Source organism: Miniopterus natalensis, chromosome 2 (assembly GCF_054644295.1).
Source record: "Miniopterus natalensis isolate mMinNat1 chromosome 2, mMinNat1.hap1, whole genome shotgun sequence".
Taxonomy (NCBI): domain Eukaryota; kingdom Metazoa; phylum Chordata; class Mammalia; order Chiroptera; family Miniopteridae; genus Miniopterus; species Miniopterus natalensis.
In genome coordinates, this window is record NC_142082.1 from 161790904 (window position 1) to 161811956 (window position 21053).

General features: G+C 37.9%; 1 protein-coding gene across 1 annotated transcript in view; it reads left to right on the forward strand.

Moving 5' to 3' along the window:
• The first annotated feature begins 257 nt into the window (after positions 1–257).
• Positions 258–21053, forward strand: part of SLC15A5 (solute carrier family 15 member 5) — a 73991-nt gene continuing 53195 nt past the window's right edge. Inside the window, exons 1-3 of the mRNA XM_016197496.2 lie at positions 258–618; positions 4728–4950; positions 16139–16308. Coding sequence (XP_016052982.2) covers positions 258–618; positions 4728–4950; positions 16139–16308 — 754 coding nt within the window. The remainder of the gene's footprint in view (positions 619–4727; positions 4951–16138; positions 16309–21053) is intronic.

Here is a 21053-nt window from a genome sequence, read left to right on the forward strand (position 1 = left end):
CCTCTGAGTAATTAGACAAACAAATCAGATCTGGCTACCCGGGGCCACCATGAACATTAAACACTCATGTCTCCTCTCCTGTGTGCCTGGGTCATCAAAACGAACAACATCAGTGTGCAAAAAACCTATGAAACTTCAGCGTGGAGTTGTGAAATTCAAAGCAAAGATCTCATTCATTTTTTTCATTAGCGAGGTAGAGGTAAAAAAAATCACCAAGTTCAAACCACTGACATAAGTCATAGTCAAGGAGGGTAGTCATGTCTGTTGTAGACTTTAACATAACGGAGGAGAAATCCCCCTTAAATCACGGTATTGAGAAGGGGGAAAATATAAGATGTCTTGGTTGCTTCTCTTCATCAAACTCTGTGAAAAAAATTCGTGTTGGGGTCTGCTGGCTTCTGGTGGAGCTGTGTGAGAGGTTCACTTTCTTCGAAGTCGTCTGCAACGTGATCCCCTTTTGCACTGCCCAGCTTGGCCACCACAGCCACCAGGCAGCCATTCTGAACTTGTGCTTTATCGGAACCTCGATACTCAGCCCTGTGTTTGCGGGATGGTTTGCTGATGTCTGTCTAGGAAGAAGCAAACTGGTATATTCTTGCTTATTTCTGCATTTTCTAGGTGAGTGTCCTCTCCTGACTGGATTGTTTTGCAACTTAATTGAATGGCTTGTCGTTGGAATTTTTAGTTTATATTATTTCTACCTTGCTCTTAGGGTAAAGTGTGATTAATGAAGGAAGAATGCTGTTTCGATTTATTTCCTCTCCTGTATTATTTGAGCGATGCTGGGAAGCGTGTGTGTTGGAGGGTGCTTTGATACCTATGTCGTTGCACTGACTATGTTTTATAATAATTACCTCTTTACATTTCTGTCTTTCGTAGTCCTTAGAACACCTCCTTCACCTGCTCCTATCCCAGGTCCAAATTCATGACAAATGCTGTATGAAACTTGAAGTTCATTTACTTCATAACTGAGATGAAATATGCTAAGAAAGTCTTTGAAGTTCATGTAGAGTAATTGAGAAATATTTCCATCAAATGGTGGTCTTTTAATTAGTCAGGTAATAATTAAGATTGCACACAAAGATGTGTTTTCTATATCATGAAATACGGCTGTATGCTAAAAAAAATTGAATGAATTCAAACCCTACACTGTACCTCTTTACATAGAAAAAAATAAATGTATCTAAACTTTTGGAAGTAACAAGAAATGTTGGGGAAGTACCAGGATTGTTTGAGGTAAAGTGAACAAGTTGATAAACAGTCTGGAATTTTAGACTGAAAGGTTCGAATTGTTCTAGACAACAAGGACTCACTGACGATCTGAGGAAAGCATCTGGGGAATGCTTTTCTTCAATAAATAGGATGGTCCAGCACAGTGAGAGGTTAAATAGAGAGAAACCAGAAAATCTCAGGAGGGTGGTCTAGCCAACAGAGAAGTGTCAACCCAGGAGAGGCCGTGAAAAAAACAAAAACTAGGCAACTAAATTAGGACATAAATACGACGGAGGAACAAAAATCAGCTCCAAGCTCCTGAGTTGAGGAGCTTAGGAAGGTGGCGCGTATGCTATTCAGCGATATAGAGAAGTGCGGCAGAAATGCAGGTTTGGGGCACAGTGGGAGAGGCGAATGAGGAAGGGATGGGTGTCAGATATGCAACATCTCCCGGTCTCAGGCAGGTGGCAAAGTACCACTCGCTGAGTGGATTAGAGTGTGACACAAACTCATAAGCTTCTTCGCTGCTTCAGTCTGTGAAATAAAATCTAAGTCACTGCATGGCAAATATTCATTCACCGTTCAACAAATACTTCTCATTGACTACTCCAACCCAGGCATTGTTCTAGAATCTGGAAATGCAACAGAGAAGAAAGCAGTCTCTTCTCTGCCCAAGTAGACTTTCTGGTGCAGGGAGAGAGAAATATGTAAATAGATACTATGCCAGGTGTTAACGAGTGTCACGATGAAAAATACGCTGGGTAAGGGCACAGGAGAGACTAGATAGTCACAGGATGCTATTCTGTATCAGGGAATGCTTTCTGATAAGAAGACATTTAAGCAAGGGCCTGAATGATTTACTCTTAACTTGGTAATAGGCCATATCAGTAGCATTTGGTAACTTCTTAAGATGGTCATTTCTGCCTGGCCGGGCGTGGCTCAGCCGTTGAGCATTGACCTAGGATCCAGGAGATCGGGGTTCGATTCCCGGTCAGGGCACATGCCCGGGTTGTGGGCTGGGGAGCCGATCAATGACTCTCTTACCATTGATGTTTCTCTCTCTCCCTCTTCCTTCCCTCTCTTTGAAATCAATAACGATATGTTTAAAAAAAAAAACAAAACATGGTCATTTCTATTAGTCTAAATTCCTATGCAAATCATCAGAGTAGGACTGAGCCTCAAACTTTGCAATTTAGCAATCAAAACACCTAAATCAAACTCCATGTCCATTCATTTATTTATTTATTTTTACTAAAAGTTATTTCCTGTGTCTATCACTCACAGCTGCCAACAATTTCCAACCAGTCACTAAGTATCAGAGGTTCTATCAAAAATGTATCTTCTGTCTGAATTGCTAAAACCATAGCTCAGAGAGGCAGTTTTCTTTCATTGACCATCACAATGGCTTATTTACTGGGCTCAGCTATCACTGTGACTCTAGTCCATATACCTTTCCACCGGTAACATTCACTATATATTGGCTCTATTATCTAAAAACTAAAATCCAATTTTGTACATAAGAACCCTTACAGTCTGTCTTGAATTTACCTCTATATCACAACCACCCTAAACTCCCCCTTGCCTACTTCCTGCTTTTCTAATCTTACACATGCTCTTTCCTATGCCCAAAATTGTCAGCCTTCCTTTATCTTTCCATCCCATATTCAAGACTTGAAAACTGCTCTTCCTTCATGTCCCATGTACTGTTTATTGCTCACTTCTCTGCGCTCAACCACACTCTGATCATACCTATATGATCGCATTTACCACCTCACGATATAACTGCCCACCTGCATGTCTGCCCTGTCTTGGACTCAGCTTCTCAAGAGAAGAGCCAGTCTCTCAGTCCCCACCTCACAGGGGATATGACACATCCTGCTGCTTTACACAAAACCACCAAGTCCCGGCGTGCGGAGTATGCAGTGCACAGTAGCCTGCACCATAGGCTTTTAGTTACATCAATTTTGTAGCATATAGAAATAAAATTTTGATCTAATGAAATCAGTATATGATGACATAATCTTAAAAGATGGAAGTGCCTTTCTCACACAAAGGAACAACTAACAGTTCTTTGTCTTGACATAAATGGTTGCTGCAGGAAGCAATTCCTCCACCCATTCTCTTTGGAGAAACTTAGCCTGGCCAGGCCTCACTTCAGCCTTCCAGAGACGAGCACTGAGTGGCAGGGAGAGAGAGCAGTTGGTTTGATGTAGGCTAACCTTGATAGGAAATATTTCAAGCTCAGTAGTTAAAAGGGCCTACCCTCATGATAAATCAACCTGTTACCAAACAACTATTGCATGAATATATCCTTCACATGGTGAAAGCCACCGAATCGTTAGAACCACTTTTTGCATTAAAGGAGCTTGTAGCCTAATTGAGAAAACTAACCATACAAAATTTATACCAAAAATATGAATGCCAAATTAATCAAATGGGGGACAAAAGCTAACATGCAGATGCCATTTTTTGCTAATCAAATTGATTTTTTTTAATTTTTAATGATTTGACCACTTGAAGACAGGAATTCCAAGAAAAGGGAGACTACACCTGAGTTTACTTAGTAGCACTGAGTAAGTCACTTAACCTCACTGAACCTTCCTTCCTCCCTCCCTCCCTCCCTCCCTCCCTCCCTCCCTCCCTTCCTTCCTTCCTTCCTTCTTTCTCTCTCTCTCTTTCTTTCTTCTTTCTTTCTTTCTGAAAAATTAGAATAAGAAAATCTATCCTCTGACATCACGAAGTTTTTCCAAGAGGAAGCAATATAGTACACAAAAATGTTTTTGCAAGCTATAAAAAGTTTAGCAAAATATGGAAGTGAATCGTAATTTCTATTAGACAAGGAAAGTCTTCAGGTGTGGCCCCTGCGAGCAATCCTCAGCCCTCCACGGTCACTCTTTCCTCCCCTCCCTTCCTGCTTAACTGCATCGCCCACCTCACCCCCCTCCGTGTGCAGCAAAGAAGGCTCCAGCCCACTGTGAGAGAAATGACAGAAAGAAGGCCATTAAAAGTAACAACAGAAGTAGAAAAGGAAAAGAGAGGCTATGTTCTCTAACTATAATAATATTATTCTTAAAACGTTTTGCTTAACAGGCTTCTGAGATGTCTGAGATCATCACATTTTTATCACTCTATTGATTAAGAACAAATAACCGTTATTAACAGTGGTTTCTCTGAGGGTAAGATTACAGGCATCTTTAGTTTCTCACGTTATGTATTTCTAAATTGTTTTAATTTTGTTAAAATGGGCATGATTTGCTTATACATTCTGAGAAAAAAGATAGTTCAAGCTTAAGGGGGGAAAAACAAGGACTCTGGATTAGTTAAAATACACATTGAAGGAAATTTTCTCATGTAGAAAAATCATGCTATCTCCAGAATGACAATGGTTAAGAGATATTCTAATAAGACAATCACATAATGCTGGTGCTTTTGGAGGTAAAACCTTACTTATGACGCGACTTGGTGATTCGATTGGTTTATGCTGTAGCTGTTCTTCCCCCCACCCCTGTCTACAGACACTGCCTTGTTATCTGCCGTTGCTTTCCCCTTGGGAGATTTCTACACAGCCCGCGGCCACGGGCCCCACAGCATGCCAGCGGAGGCGCGGGCCGGGCTGTTTCACGCAGCGCTGCTGGCCCTGGGCCTGGGCGCGGGAGGAGTCAGGGCCATCGCCTGCCCTCTGGGCGCTTGCAGCCTCCAGGAGCATGGCCCACAGAAACCAATGTCTTGTTTGAACTGGTGAGTAGCACAGGTTGGGACAGAAACAAGGTTGAGGGCATTCCTCTCCCTCTGGGGGTTCCTCATTGTTTGCTCTGTGGTGCCATTCTGACGGGAGCTCAGTCTTCCCATCGGTTGGGGTAGGGAGTTCACAGTGTGACCATGCCGGTGACAGTGACTCAGTCACTAACAGCAGGAACCTGAGCCCGGTTAAGAGCAACTCAACTTACCAGCACTTTCTGGAAACACTGATAAACGAATCCTCTAATAAGTACACAAGTGTAAATTGGCTTCACATCTTGAATACAATGTGGCTTTGGAATCAAGCAGGCCTGGGGGGATGTCTCACCTCCATTTAACACAACTGCCTGACCTCGGTCAAGCCATTTATTCTTTATAAGCTTCAGTGTAATCATTTCAGAAGGGTTATAATAATACTTCTTCTTGGGTTTTATTAGAGGTAATAATGGGTATATTGCCAAGAGAACCTGGCACACAGTAGGTGATCAATAAGCGGTAGCTATTATTATTATTCTATTGGATTAGACTAATTTGACAGGGATTATACATTCAGAGGGCAAAGAAGAGAGAAAATGATAAGGACAGAAGTATGGTAGAGTTTTTTAAACCATCAACCAGTACCTCTGTTTGCATCCACTGTGCCCCCGTCATCTAAAAGAGTTTGTACTCCCTGAAAACCAAACCGCCTCTCTATGGGTCTCTGCCTCTTCCAATGAGTTCTTGTACAGTTTTATGTGGTTTTAAGGAACCAATTTTTATTATCAAATAAAAAAATTTTAAAAACTGAAATTTTGATCTTAAGGTAAAGCATGTCAGCATTTAATAGAGAATTTTGTTGTTTTTATCCTTAGTCATCAGTGGGTGTCAAACAGATCTGAGATACATTAAGTCTTTTATTCACATTTTTCTGTGAAATGGGTTGTCAACATTTTTCTAAAATAGTCTGTCTTTCCAAAGTTAACAATGGATAATGTTAGCAAAAGATAAAGCAATTAAATGAAAAAAAACGTTAGCTAGGTAAATACAGCTATCCAAGGCAGTTAGCCTCTCTCTCCCTCTCTCTCTCTCTCTCTCTCTCTTTCTGTCTCTCTCCCCCCCCCATTATATTAATATTACAAAGCACTCAGGCCTATTTTGGATTAGGTCCAAATGTCAGAGAATCATGCAGTTTCACCAAAGGTGGAAGGAACACTTCACTTCTTTATAGCAAATTCTGCCTCCTCAACCTGCCCAAAGGAGAAAGAAAAATCCTTTTTTAAAAAAATTCTATTCGGAAGTTTTAATCCTTAATTAGCAACATCATTTTGATTAAATAAGACTCTGGAGGATTAAGACTGGAGAGCAATCAGTTGTTCTGAAAGATAGCTCTGGAGAATTTATTGTACCGTGGTCTCAGTCATTGAGTTGTGTTTAATCAAAGTGACATTTCTCAGTGTTGATTACAAAGGAGACATTATATGAATGAAATATTTCCCTGGGGAAATGGAGGGGACTCCCAATGGGTTTGTGCTTTAGAACTTTGCAAAGGGGGGTGGGAATGGGGTAAAAATGAATTTCTGCAGCTGTGTGGAGCCAGACCAAATTGAGGATGAATACACTTTGATTTGGTTACCTATTTTTCCTAATTTCATTAAAATCTCTAACAAGAACCATTCAGCATTTTTAAAACCTCAAGTTAAAGCACCTTGAAATGTGTATAAAGCTCCTTAAAGGCCGAATCTGGTTGTTTCTGCTTCTCAAAAAAATTTGTTTAGTTTAAACACTAAACTACAGGGTAATTTTTTAAGAACAGCTGTGTGTTGCAGTTTATAGAAATGAATGATAACTATTCCTGTAAATACAGCAGGGGTTGGTGGCAAGACTGACAGAGACCCCATTGGGCAGCCAGGCAGCTGGCAAGATCCTGGCTCTGTCACTTAGGAGTTTCATGGTTTTCAGCAAGTTCCTTAACCTCTCAGAGACCCAGGTCTCTCATCCACAAAATGGGAATACCTTGGAGGGCTATTGCACAGCTTATATATAAAGTATCCTAGCACATTATAGGTATTCAAATCAAAATAGTGATTACTATTATTATTAAATGACAAATAAACCATCAGCTGAAATCATTGTCTAAATTCCAGAAAAGAGAAACCCATTTAAGAGGGGGCTATCCTTCAAATGGGCAGCCCATTCACTTGTAATCTATTTCTCTGAGTGAAAAAAGCCTCTAGAAATTACAAGCCTGATTAATATAATGAATGTCAGTAGCATCTTTAAAAAACAACACACCCCTGGAATCTATAACCCCTAGAAGGCCTCATCCAGTTCTGTTTTCAGCACAGATGTCAGATGTTCATAGTTACAAGACCTTTAATGAGATGTGTCATTGTATCTACACCACCTAAAACTTCCCAGTGATCATGTTAAATGGTGTAGACTGCAAGTTTCAGGCACTGAAAGCACCACTTCCTAGGAGAGCTGCCAAATGTAGGTGAGTAAAGCCACTCCCAGCCAACATCACCATCTGGTACTGGATCTTCCTCAGCATTGTACCTCATTGAAAGAATGAAGCGAATCTCCATAAAAATCAAGTGGCATAATAATCTGCCAACATCCTTGCACCATGACCCAGATCAGAACCGGGCTCTTTCAGCATTTTCCAAAATCTGAGGTGTACAATTAAGAGTCACCACACTGGAGATCATCTAGGTAAATACACTTGTGCAGAATCTTTTTTTCCTCTCAATTGAATTTATTAGGGTGACATTGGTTAATAAAATTATATAAGTTTCAAGGGTACAATTCTATAATATGTCATCTGTATATCGTATTGTGTGTTCACCACCCTAAGCCAAGTTTCCTTCCATCACCATTTATTTCCCCATTACCCTCTCATACCTCCCCCAAGCCCCCTTTTCCTCTAGTAATCACCATCCTGTTGTCTGTCTGTGAGGGTTGTTTTTTGTTTTGCTTTGTTTAGTTTTTCTTATTCTTTTCACTTTTTTTTACCCAGCCCCCTTACCCTCTCCCTCCTGACAGCTGTCAGTCTGTTCTCTGTGTCTATGAGTTTTTATTTTGTTTGGCAGAATCTTCTCTGGAAGCAAAAAAGAAGGTGGATAATTAAACCTGTTCATGACCATCATTTAAAATTCTACCACACCTTCAAACCTTGCTTCCATATTTCTCGACTTACTTGACCTGATAATTTACATCACATTTGGGTATCAGTCTGTTGCTAACCAGTTATCAGAGTGAATCATACATGATTTAAAAAGCCAAATATAACATTGGTAAAGGTCTTGAAAAAGTCTAGAGACTTACTCCATTCCACAAATGTTGAATATCTAATACTCAAATGGACCCTATTGGATGTTTGTCTCATATTAAAATGTTCTGATTTTAATACTTACTTACTAAAATGTAATATCTTTTATCTTAGGGAAACACGAGAGGGAAAATTTTATTATCTCACAGCATTTTTCCAGAAGCAGTTTTAATATTCACTGAGTGTTGTTTGAGAGCCTCACCCCCAACCCCTTAAATCAGAATTTTCTGGCAACATTGTTAAGAAATGTACATTTTTAGCAAGTGCTTCAGGATTTTGAAAACAGTTCCAGAGACATAAGGAATGGGGATTCCAAATGTAGGCTAGAGATAGCTTTGAAAAGAAATAGAACTAAACATTGAGTGAATGCCCCTAATGTACAACCAGACTGCTTTGGAAATTTTGATGATTCATAGTAACTTTTCACATTTTAAAATCTACCCGATTGAGAAATCCTACATAATCCTTGAGAAAAGCAACAAAATATGAATGTGCAAACATTCTGCAATAGTAAAGTCATAATTTATAAGGTACACTTCAGCCAACAAAAATCAAAGCAGTTCATGGAATAGTCGTAATACTCATGGTTACTCAAAATATCCTCTGAGTTGCATAATGAAGAATAGCCTATAAATTGCTTTAAAAAAAAAAATCACTAAACCTTCCAAAATTGCATGGGCTCTGACCAAGTTTAACAAATGCTTCTCACTTACCCTAATAACAACAGGCATCCCCTCCTTTAGCTCTGCCAAAATTGTAAGCTCTCAGGAAATTCACTGAGAAGTCTTCTCCAACATATAACTGTGGAAACCAAAGAACATTGAGGGGGGAAAAAAAGACAAATTCCTTATATTTCTTACTGGTCCTGCTGCCTCCCGCCTTTTCTTAAGCTCTGCTTGGTAGTTTTTAAGTTTGGTAGGTACATGAGGAGGGACTTATGTTCATCAGTAAACATGAGATGGTTCAAAGGTCTTAAACTCAGAAAATGAGATACATAAATAACTGTTAAAATGGGTGTGTTGGCACCCCTATATTCATTGCAACATTACTTACAATAGCCAGGATCTGGAAACAGCCCGGGTGCCCATCAGTAGATGAGTGGACAAAAAAGCTGTGGGACATTTACACAGAGAAATACTACTTGGCTATATATATATATATATATATATATATATATATATATATATATATATATACACACATACCTTTTGCAACAGCATGGATGGACTGGAGATTATTGTACTAAGTGAAAAAAGCCAGTCAGAGAAAACAATGAAAAACAAAGACCATATGATCTTACTTATATGTGGAATCTAATGAAAAAATAAGCTGACAAACAAAATAGAAGCAGAGGCATGGATGCATGGAACAGACTGACAGCTGTCAGAGAGGAGAGGCGGGGGGGGGGGGGGGGGGGGGTGCTGGATGAAAGAAGGTGAAGGGATTAAGCAAAAAATCCTACATGCATAGCCCAAGGACACAGACAGCAGGGCGCTGCCAGCCAGAGGGAGAGGGGTGGGGCGGGTGGAGGTGGGCAAAGGGGGCGGGGTGGGGACAGAGAGAGACTCTGCTTGGGGCGATGGGGGAATGCCGCAGCGTGCAGATGCTGTCCTGTTGAGTTGTACACTTGAAACCTGTTGGTTTTGTGAACCAATGTCACCCCAATAAATTCAATTAAAATTTTTTAAGAAAATAATACAATAATTAACAAGTACTAATTCAAGAATTTAAAAAAGAGAGAAAGAGAATGAGAGCAGTTAAAAGAGAGGCAGTGAGAGCAAGAGGAAGAGAGTGAAACGTTCCCCCAAATTTCTTGATTAAAAATACCTTTTACTTTAATCTCACTGTATATTCACCAAAATCAATGATCTTCCTGTATTAGACTGCCATTTCTTTAACAGCATTGTTGAAAAAAGTATAGATAAAAAGTAAGAACTGTATAATTTCCATTCGCTCCTTCTCTCTCCAAATTTACGGCTGCCAGAGTGTTCTTCGAAGTATGTCAACGGGCCGATGGTTACGCTAAAAGAAGCTACGATTGACAATAGACTCTTCTAAATAGCTCAACTTTATCGCTTTGAAGAGCTCTAAATGCCCTATGAATTATCTAAATATTGTTCAATACAGAATAAAATATTCACTCTGAACACTTTAAATTGTCCACTAATGCTCTAAAGGCCTGAAAGTATGATACTTTCTCAGATTAGAAAAGACCATTTTAAACCATTTCTCCTAAAATCAGTCTAAAGCTTGGCAAAATTGTTCAGTCTAAGAAATGGCAAAATATGTGAGAGAGTTTTTAAATTATTACTAAATAAATTCAAGTAAATATTTAAAATAAATACTCTCTAAAACAATGCTGACTTTTGCGGAAACAAGGTTTTTTCCTTATTTGTGTTCAACACAATAAAATCATGAAGGCAAAAAAAAAATTACCACTTATATATACTCCGAGTTACTTGCAGTTCCCGGTCTGTATTTAAAAGTAGACTAAAGAAACATATTTTTACCACTGCTTTCAATTTTCCTTAATCACTGGTATTTGTTTTCCTTTAGTGCTTTGCTCTCTGACTTTCTGTGTGAAAGGTGCTTTATATATTCAATTTGCTAGTGAGCTATGAGATGAAAGGAGTCTTAATGGTGAGTTTGAAGACTGTGGATTTTTATTTCTTTTCTTTTTTTGCAATTGATATATATACAATTTCACCCTTAATTATCTATAGCTTGTCCTGTTCATGGATCAACAAAGACGTATATAAAACATGCCTGTACTAGGCAATTCTTTCAGAAAATTACACAATCAAATAGGTTGGGTGGCATTTGTTCAAATACATTTAGTACTTTATGTGAAATCTCTTTCTATGCATAGATATTCAGCCTATAATTCTTTGGTTTCTAACTACCTTTCACAAGATTTAAGTCCTGCAATAATTATAATTTTCCTTGACCCTCTCTAGAGAATTCAGTTTACATCACCATGTGGTGTACTGAAGAGTCACACAGTGCCCTCTTGGATTTTCTCAGCAATACTTAACATTCAAAAAAAGAATTTCTTAAAGACTGAATGAAATAGAGCATTGCTTTCAGCTCCAGCTTCTCTCAGTTGCCACAGCCACAACACAAATGTGCAGCTTGCAACAGCGTGAAAGGATGACCCGAGGCTGAGCCTAGGGACTCTATCCAGTGGCCCTAGAAAATTCTCACTTTGTACCTCACCTACATTGTGATGTTTCTATTAGTGAATTACAGTAAATCAGTTTCCTTGACATGACTATGTTTGATATGGAATTACTTTCCTAGATCAATTATTAAAAATTTGGATTTTTTTAATGTTGTTTCTTTGATTGTTTGAATTTTTATAAGAGATGCCATGTTGCTCATCAGTTAGTTAGCTATTACCTATTTATTGTGGAACTAGAGCTGTGCTAGGTTCCATGGAGGCATGGAGATAAAGAAAGCTGTTGTCAGGTAGCTTGATGATCTATAAATGAGAAGACAAAACTGACAAAAGTGAAAATCAGGCAGTGAATATTTGCTTTAGAAGTTTAGAGAAAAGAAGTAGAATATTCAAGAGAAAAAGGAATGAAGAGTTCTAGCTGGTTTGGCTCAGTGGTTAGAGTGTCAGCCCAGAGGCAACCAATAGGCATGTCTCTCTCACATCAATGTTTCTCTCTCTCTCTCTCTCTCTCTCTCACATCAATGTTCCTCCCTCCCTCCCTCCCTCCCTCCCTCCCTCCCTCCCTCCCTCCCTCCCTCCCTCCCTCCCACTCTCTTTGAAAAGCAATGGAAAAAATATCCTTGGGTGAGGATTAAAAAAATAAAAATATAAATGAATGAAGTTATGGGACTTTGAAAGTGAGACAGGTCAAGCCAAAGAATGAGCACAGGGATGGAAACGAGCACGCATGTTTATAAGACAGGAAGGAGACTAGCCTAACTGTACACATCTTTCCAAATAGACATCACATATCTAGCGACCTCTCTCCTTTCCTTCGTTACCATCTGGTCCAGTTCAAGCTTAGTGCTCCCCCAGACTATTACAACAGCTAGGACTGGTCTACTTGCCATGCGCTATCTGCAGTTCATAGGCTGACACATTAATCTTTTTTCCCATTTAAAATCAGATCGTTTCAGCCCCCTGCTTAATTACCTTCAAATGGCTTCCCAATGCACTAGAAATAAAATCTAAACTCCTTACTCTGAACTTCAAGGACCTAAAAGATCTGGACCACAGATAACTGCTTCATATCCTTTACTAACGCTCTGTTTCTTGTCACTATGCCCTAATGTCACTGTTATTTTTGTTCTTGAAAAAGTGAACAGCAACTACATTTGCTTGGCACTATACAGCTACTGTCTGTGTTCTTCATTCAATCTTTACAAAAATTCTGTGCAGAGGGTATAATCCCTATTTTAAATATAAAGACCCAAAATTTCAGAGAACCGCAGATCACAGATCGTGTGATTATCAGAGCTGTAATTCAAACTCAAGTCTCTGACAACCATTCTAAAGAGAAAGGACAATATTTATAATTAATGGTATATAAAACATGTTAAGAGGCATGAGTGAAAGGTAATTCAAATGTTAAACCCTGGATTAATGAGGAAATGGTGGTGTCATGAAATCTATAACTGGAAATACCTGGAAAGAAGTATAAAAAAGACACTGAGCCAGGTAGCCTTTCCTTAGAGGCTGCACCAGAACAGGTGGCTTCTACTCACAGCTCTGCAACAATACAGCTGTTAGAATTTGGAAGAGTCTGTTTCCAATGCTCGAATTTCTTCCCTGAAGAACAGGGACCTTGGATTAAGCAAAGATGTTCTAAATACAACACAAAAAGTATGCTCCATAAGAGAAAAAATGATAATTGGACTTCATTACAATTAAGAATGTGTCCTCTTCAAAGACACTCCAAAGGGAATCAAAAGACAAAATATAGGCTGGAAGAAAACATTTGTAAATCACTTATTTAATAAAGGACAGGTTCAGGATATATAAAGAACTCTTCAAAACTCAGTAATAAGAAAATAACACAATTTTTTACAATGGAGAAATGATTTGAACAGAAACTTTACCAAAGAAGATATACAGATGGCCAATAAGCACATGCAAAGATGCTCAATATCACTAGTCATTAGGGGAATGCACAATAAAACCACACATCTATTATAACGACTAAAGTAAAGACTGACCATACCAAGTGTTGTCCAAGATATGGAGGTACTAGAACTCTTATACAGAGGTGGTGGTAATAGAAATATGTTACCACTACTTGAAAACCATTTGGAAAATTTTAAAAATGTTAAATATACTTCTAACTGGTATACCACTCCTGTGTTTTACCAAAGGGAAATGAAAGTCTGTCTATTCAAAGACCTGTACATGAATATTCAAAACACCATCATTTGTAATTAGCTGTAATCTGAGGAAAGTGCCCATCAACAGATACATGGATAGATGAAATGGGGTATATTTATATAAAGGAATACTCCTTGGGAATAAAAAGGAATCTGCTAGTGACGAACACAACAACACAGAAGAATCTCAAAATAATTATGCTAAGTGCAAGGATTCAGATAAAGGGTCCCTACTGGAAAATTCCACTTACCAAAAAAAAATCTATCAATTGAAAACTAATCTGTAGTGACAGACAAAAAAAGATGAGCAGTTCCTGGAGATAGGGAGGAGGTGGCAGCAGGGAGGGATTACAGAAGAACATAAGGAAATTTTTGGGAGTGATGGACATGCTCATTCTCTTGAGTGTGGTGATCATTTCATGGGTGCATATATTTTCAACACTTATCCAATTGTACACTTTAAACACTTGCAGTTTACTGTATGTCAGTTATATCAATAAAGCTGTTTTAAAACAAAGTGAAAACAAAACAATAATAAAAACAATATGGTATTGGCATAAGAATAGATTAGTGGAACAGAAGTGAGAATCAGAATAAAGAATCACATTTATGTGGTCCATTGACTTTCAACAAAGGTGCCAAAAAAATTCAACAGGAAAAGATCACCTTTTCAATAAATTGTGTTGGAATAATTACATAGCATATAGAAAAAAATTACCCATGACAACCTACTGAAAATTTTATTCAAAATGTATCATTGACCTTATATAAGATCTAAAACCGTAAAACTGCTAAATAAAGAAAGAAAAGAACATCTTGTTGACAATACCTGCCCTACTTCACTACTTCAGCTGAACACTATGGAAACTGCCCTGCTCTAGCCACATAGTTTCAGCCGAAAAAGGAATCTGATATTTTACACACACACACACACACACACACACACACACACACACACACACACACACACACACTTGAGGGGCGTGTTAGTGAGCCTTAGAGAGGAGCTGGTCTTCCATCCCCTGCCCAGCAGAACCTGGCAGTGCTCCAGTTCACCCTGGGGGCAGTGCCAGCTGGGCACAGCAGGGAGCTAAGCCTCCATCCTCCGTGGGCTAGTGGAATGAGGTACAGTAAGGAGGCTGGTCTTTAATTAATTAACAGTCTAATTCTGCATCATTTCCTCTCTCCTTCAATTAGAAGATGTACAGGAAATGCCAGAGTATGACTCCCAGTGGGTCACACTCTTGACAGACCCATCCCCCTGAATGTGGGAATAACCTGTAATCTGACTTCACCCAATAAATTATGGCAAAGATGACTGTACACCCCGATGATTATGGAATGTTATATGGCAAAGGCGAAGGGATTTTGCAATATAATTAAGGCCTAATTAGTTACTTTGGAGGTAATCGAAGGGGAGATAATCCTGGTATCCTGGGGGGGCCTGATCTAATCAGGTAAGTCCTTTAAGTTCTAGTGATAATGTTAAGTGCCCTAAAACTTAGGTTTATTAGTGTTTGCAAAATAAAACATTTATCAAAACTCATAAAACTATATATTTAAGTGGGTAGATTTTGTTATACTTAATTTTACCTCCATAATTTTTTAAGTTAATATTAAGGACCCCTCCTCTGCGATGGGATTCTATGGCAGGATTTGGGCCCAATGGAAGGTTGAGAGATAGAGATGATTTCCCCACAAATAGCAAATCTGACAACTGAGTAGGTACCTATTTGGGGTGTTGTTGTATTTTGGTTTTTACATATATCTTTATTGATTTCAGAGAGAAGGGAGAGGGAGAGAGAGATAGAAACATCAATGATGAGAGAGTCATCATTGATCGGCTGCCTTCTGCACGCCCCCAACTGCGGATCAAGCCCGCAACCTGGGCATGTGTCCTGGCTGGGAATCAAACCGCAATCTCTTGGATCCTAGGCTGACACTCAACTGCTGAGCCACACCAGGCCAGGCAAGAGATAGGTACTTATTTGTAATACTACTGACAAGGAGACACTGAAAGTTTTATTCAAATGACCTCATCTCTTTGATTTATTGCATGGTCTTTATATAACCTGAGTTCTCCTAAATTTTCCCAGGAATAAATAAAAAGATTCAACTCTTTAGCCATGTAACTTTCCAGGTTCATTGGGTGTATTTCATTGTCTATGGCTCCTTTAGCTCCACAGCAGAGTTGAATAGTTGCTGCAGAGACCATATGACCTGCAGAGCCTAAGCTTTATATGTCAGGCCCTTTACAAAAAACATTTGTCAACTTCTGCTTTAGATAAAAGAGGACACTGTTTCTACATCTCTTCTAAATAGAAAGGAAACAAAGCTAATTAAACTGATAGGACAGCTGATAAGTATAAACTTATTTAGAAATCTAATAATATTTGTAAAATGTAGTTGAGCTAACATGCCATAATTTTTATAGCTTACATTTATGAAAAAGCATTAAAATTAGCAATTGTTATCTGAAGTGACTCACTGGCATTTTTCTTTTTGTCTGTCTGTGCACCTCAGGTTTTACTGGCTCATGAACCTAAATGCTACTGCAGTCTTTCTAGGAATATCTTACATTCAGCACTCAGGAGCGTGGGTCCTGGTTTTACTTATCCCTTTTATGTCTGCACTTATGGCTCTGATAACTCTTCATATGATGCATTGTAATGTGATTTATCAGCCAGAAAAATGTAAGTCAGTCACATTTTATATTAACTTTTTGGGTTTTATGGTTTTCTTGACATATCTCTTCCCTCCTTGATTCTCTATGACTTCTCTTTCAACTCACAGAATTTGTAGATCCTGCCAGTTATTACATGTGGGAGCAACAGAGCCTGCAAGAATATCAATAATCTCGATCTTCTTTTAGCTGTCCCTTGTTAAACAGTTTTAATAATGGAATGTTTTAAACATAAACAAAAGTAGTAAAAAATCACATATGAACCCATCTATCTATCTCTCAGCCAACTTGTCCTTACTCACTTTTCATCACCCCTCCTGGCAATTTTGAGGCAAAACCTAAGTAAAATCGCTTAGTATAATTCCTCTCTATCTGGTTAAACCACTAACTTCACATACAAGTAAGTGCATTTGTTCCAATTTTCTTTATACTTTGAGGTATCTTTAAATTTTAATTGTTTCAAATTATGTAAAATTTATGTCCAAAACAAGATCTATATACTCTTATATTCTCCCCTATTCTTTTAGGGATCAGTTTACATATTTTTCAAGAATAGTCAGTCCTTTTTAATGAGACAAAAATACTAAAATTTTTACTAAAAAGTCTGTATTTTCCCCCATTAATTTGAGATGTCATCTTCACTGTATACTGCCATTTATATTTCTGGAGTTTCTATTCTGTTCCCTTGATGGACCTATCTATTTCTCTGTCTTGCTTAATTGTGACCTTAATTTCTAACATATTTTACTTTTTATTTTATAGATTTATTTTATAGTACTTTGACTACTGCGACTGTCCCTACTATTTATCTAGACAACTACTACTAATGACAATGCAATGAGTTGTATTTTTAAAAATTAGGTGTATTCAGTGTTACTTCATTTTCCTTACATTCCTGTGAGGTAGGTAGAAAGGGCACGTATATCTTTTTACAGATGAGACTTTATATACTTTACCTTTGCTCCTGTAGCACCCTGAGCATATCTTTACCATTTCATCTGCCGTGTTATATTGAAATAATCAATTTATGAATACAGTTAGAAATTCCTGTGTCTTGCACACTTGGAATATGGTAAATGCTCAGTCAAGGCTTGTTATAACTAAGTGTAGAAACTAAGACAAAATTTATTAAATGACTTACCCAAGACCTCACAAAAATGGCTAAAATGGAACCATAACCCAGGCCTTATTTTTCTCGGTTAATGACATAACCCAGGTCTATGACATTAACTGCCAGCCTATTGTAGCCCACATGTTACATTTTTTAACATGTGATAAGGTAAGCATTATTTGGACATTTACAAAAAAAATTTATTAACTGCTAGTAAAATTATAATAGAAAATGTTGCTCAGTGGTTTGCTTTACACAATAATCTATAAAATAAATATTTTGGATTTTTTTCTTTTGTTTTGCTTTGTTTCCAAGTTATAAGATCACCCAACTCTGGTGAAGTAAAACTCTGTCTTCCCTCTAGCAAAGTATATAATCTTTATTTTGGCTTCTTCCTCTCTGATGACTAAATTGGAAATTCCTCAAAGCTGTAATTCAAAGCCATAGGTGACCTTAAAGAAATGATTTTTTATATGCTACCTTTTATTTTAAGGTAACTTTTCAAATGTGGACCATGCATTCCATTATGTTTAGCTGTCAAGCACAGCCTTCATTTGCATTTCTTCCCACTGCTATAATTTTGAGAACTGGCAGGTGACCAAAGAAGAAAAAAATGTGCATCTACCATCTAGAGTGCAATGTAGGCTTTTTATTATAATTAAGTAGCATAGATATTCATGATTAGATCAAGGTCAGAGGAGCAGAACATCAGAGCCAAGGACTTAAAGGTACAAAGAATAGAAAAATTGCTTTCGGAAGTTTTTTTAATAGTAATGGCGACAATCTTTAAGTTTTGCAATAAAACATTTTAAATAGCTCATCTGTTTTATTTTAAAATGTGCACGCCTGGCGTGCTTGCACATTTAAACTGGAGCTTGAAGTCTCAGTTGCATTTTTATTCCAGTTTTTTTTCAGTTCCCATTTCTGCTCCTGGTGCAGAAAAGCAATTTGAGAATTATAATGACAATGGATTTTTTTTAAGACTGAGTCTACATGACACCCAAAATTATTTGTACTGAGGCATGAGTTTTCTATTAAGTCTAATGGATTAATCCAAGGCGGCAGTGTGATGTGTAGATGTAGATGTTTTCAACTCCTAACATTCAGTGATAACTCTGTGGTTTGATAAGACAGGCAGATTACTATACAGTACTTTGCTTTGCCCTCTCTATCTAGCTTATTGGCTCTCTCTCAGTCCAGCTGATCAATTTGGGTTTATTACTTCTCCATCCCCTGACTTATAACGCACATTGCTTACTCTCTTTCCGCCTCCTTGGCTAAGTTTTCTCTTCCTAATTGATGCAGAGCCCTAGGATTCAACCAAGGGACCCTGGCTCTTCGCTTCCCACCCCCTTTCCTTAAGTAACCTGTAGTCCCATAGTTTTTAATGCCAACCATATACCAAGCACTCAGTTTCATATTGACCTCTCTTCTGACACCTTGAAACTCATAAATCTGACTTCCTCCTCAACATTTTGTCTTGGTTATCTAATAGTCTCAAACTTAACCTCATCAAAACTCAACTCTTGATCCTTCCAACTTCAAACTGACTCCCTTCTTGCCTTTTCCATCTCAATATAAATCACCAACACCCAGTTATTTAAGGAGGGAAAAGTAGTCATTCTTAATGCTCTCATTTCTTCAACCTCTCTCCACATCAGAAAATCCTATTGATTGTTCACAAACACATCCCATCCTGTTCACTTTTCTTTGTTGTGACTGGTATGTCTAAGTCAACACTACCTCTTGCCTGTCTCCCAGCTTCCTCTCTATTCCCTAAAACCCATTATCCATGCAGCTACCAAAGTTTCAGCATAAACTTTTAAAAAGTATACACCCTATGTTATATTTATTCTGCATAAAACATCTCAATGGTGTCCCATATCACTGAGGATAATATCTAAGCTCCTTACTTTGACCTGATGTCTGACCCCTGACCAACTCTTGGACTTCATCTCTTCCCAATCTTCTAACTGAGCTACTACCTCATTGGCCTTTACTGTCCCTGAACCTCTCATGACATGTCTGGCATATGCTTCCTCCAAGGCTCTTTGCTTACTTCCAGTCTATTCAATCCTCAGTTCAAATTTCCACTTTTAAATTCTCCTCTGCACCAAACCCCACAGTAGGTCTCTATCTTATTTGTCTATTTTGTTTTTATTATTGAATTTGCCTAATTATTTTCTTGCTTATTTGCTGTCATCCCCACCAGAAAGAAAACTCAGAGAATTGTAGGTCTTTTTTACTGCTATATTCTGAAAGCCTAAAAAAGTCCCTGGTACACAGTAGGTACTTAATAAATATGTTAAATGAATAAATAATTATGTTCACATTTGTTTGGCACCAATTATAAGCACTTGCAGTGCTGGCTCAAATTTTAGACCTCATTTGTGCTTAATCATTCCTTCTTCTTAGCCATTTTATTTTTGTTGCTTCGTATCACCACATCAGATACAACTTTTTGTTTCAATAAACTTGTTTTTCAAAGTATGTATTCAGTTGAATCCAGTGGTACTCAAAGCCTGATCCATGGAGCAGAGCTGATCAATAAACTGTTTGTTACTGGTATGCAACAAAATAAATAGACACTGAGAGAAAACATGGAGAAGTATTTATGGAAAGTTGCGTTTTATGTCTGTTGAATCTAACAATAAAATATAAGGACTTATATTTTGTATGTCTTTGCTTCTTATTTTATTCTTTTGGTATTTCATTTTTATTGTATTTCACAAACGTACTGGCCATGATAGTTATGAATGTGTTTTTAAAAACTGATCTTTTAACACAGCTAGTTGAAGATGCACTAATCTAAGCTATCTCTCTTTAGAAATAATATGATAGCGGCATTTGGCTGTTTAATAAAATTACAGGTATCGATTTATCATGCATGAGAACAAATCCAAATTTACCTTGCAACAAATAGTGAATTGTTTATATTAAAAAAATAAGTAGTGAGTTTAAAACAAATATTCAATAAAGTCCTTGAATTTGAAATATATGGAGAAATATTGAGGAATTATCTTTGGAAATAGTCATTCATTCTGCAAATAGTTATCATTTAGCAATAAAGCCTGTTTGAAAGCAGAGAGTAAGTTGAATCAATGCCAGTAATGACTATCTACACAGCACTATTTTACAAGAGTTGAACAGAGAACAGGTTTTTAAGAAATAGAGACAAGATCATAAGGAAATGTCAGGAAGTTAAGCCTCCTATCCCAGACCTATTCAAATTCTCTCTGACTGTTCATCAAGACATTCTCAGTTCTCATCTTACTAAAACCTTAAGTAAACTAATTGAAATAGCTAGGAAAGTCTCAAAATAGAGCAATTCTTCCTGCAATAATGAGATATCCCTACTACTTTTTTCCTAAGAGATATAAACCTTGGCCACTTACAGGTGCTTCTGTCCCTATGGCCTTCTCAGTCCCCTGGGCCTTTTATTTGTGTCTGGAATTAGCGACTAAAAAGAGGCAATAGTGACTATTGATATGAGCCCATCTTGTGTCAGCAGTTACCAAACATACTTCCACTTGACCTTAACACACTTCACCGAGGCCACCAAAGAGCGACTACTGTAATCATTCTTGGTCACTAACAATTTGAGCTGGATTTGATTCAGTGACTTGGAGGTAAAAGGCTCCATA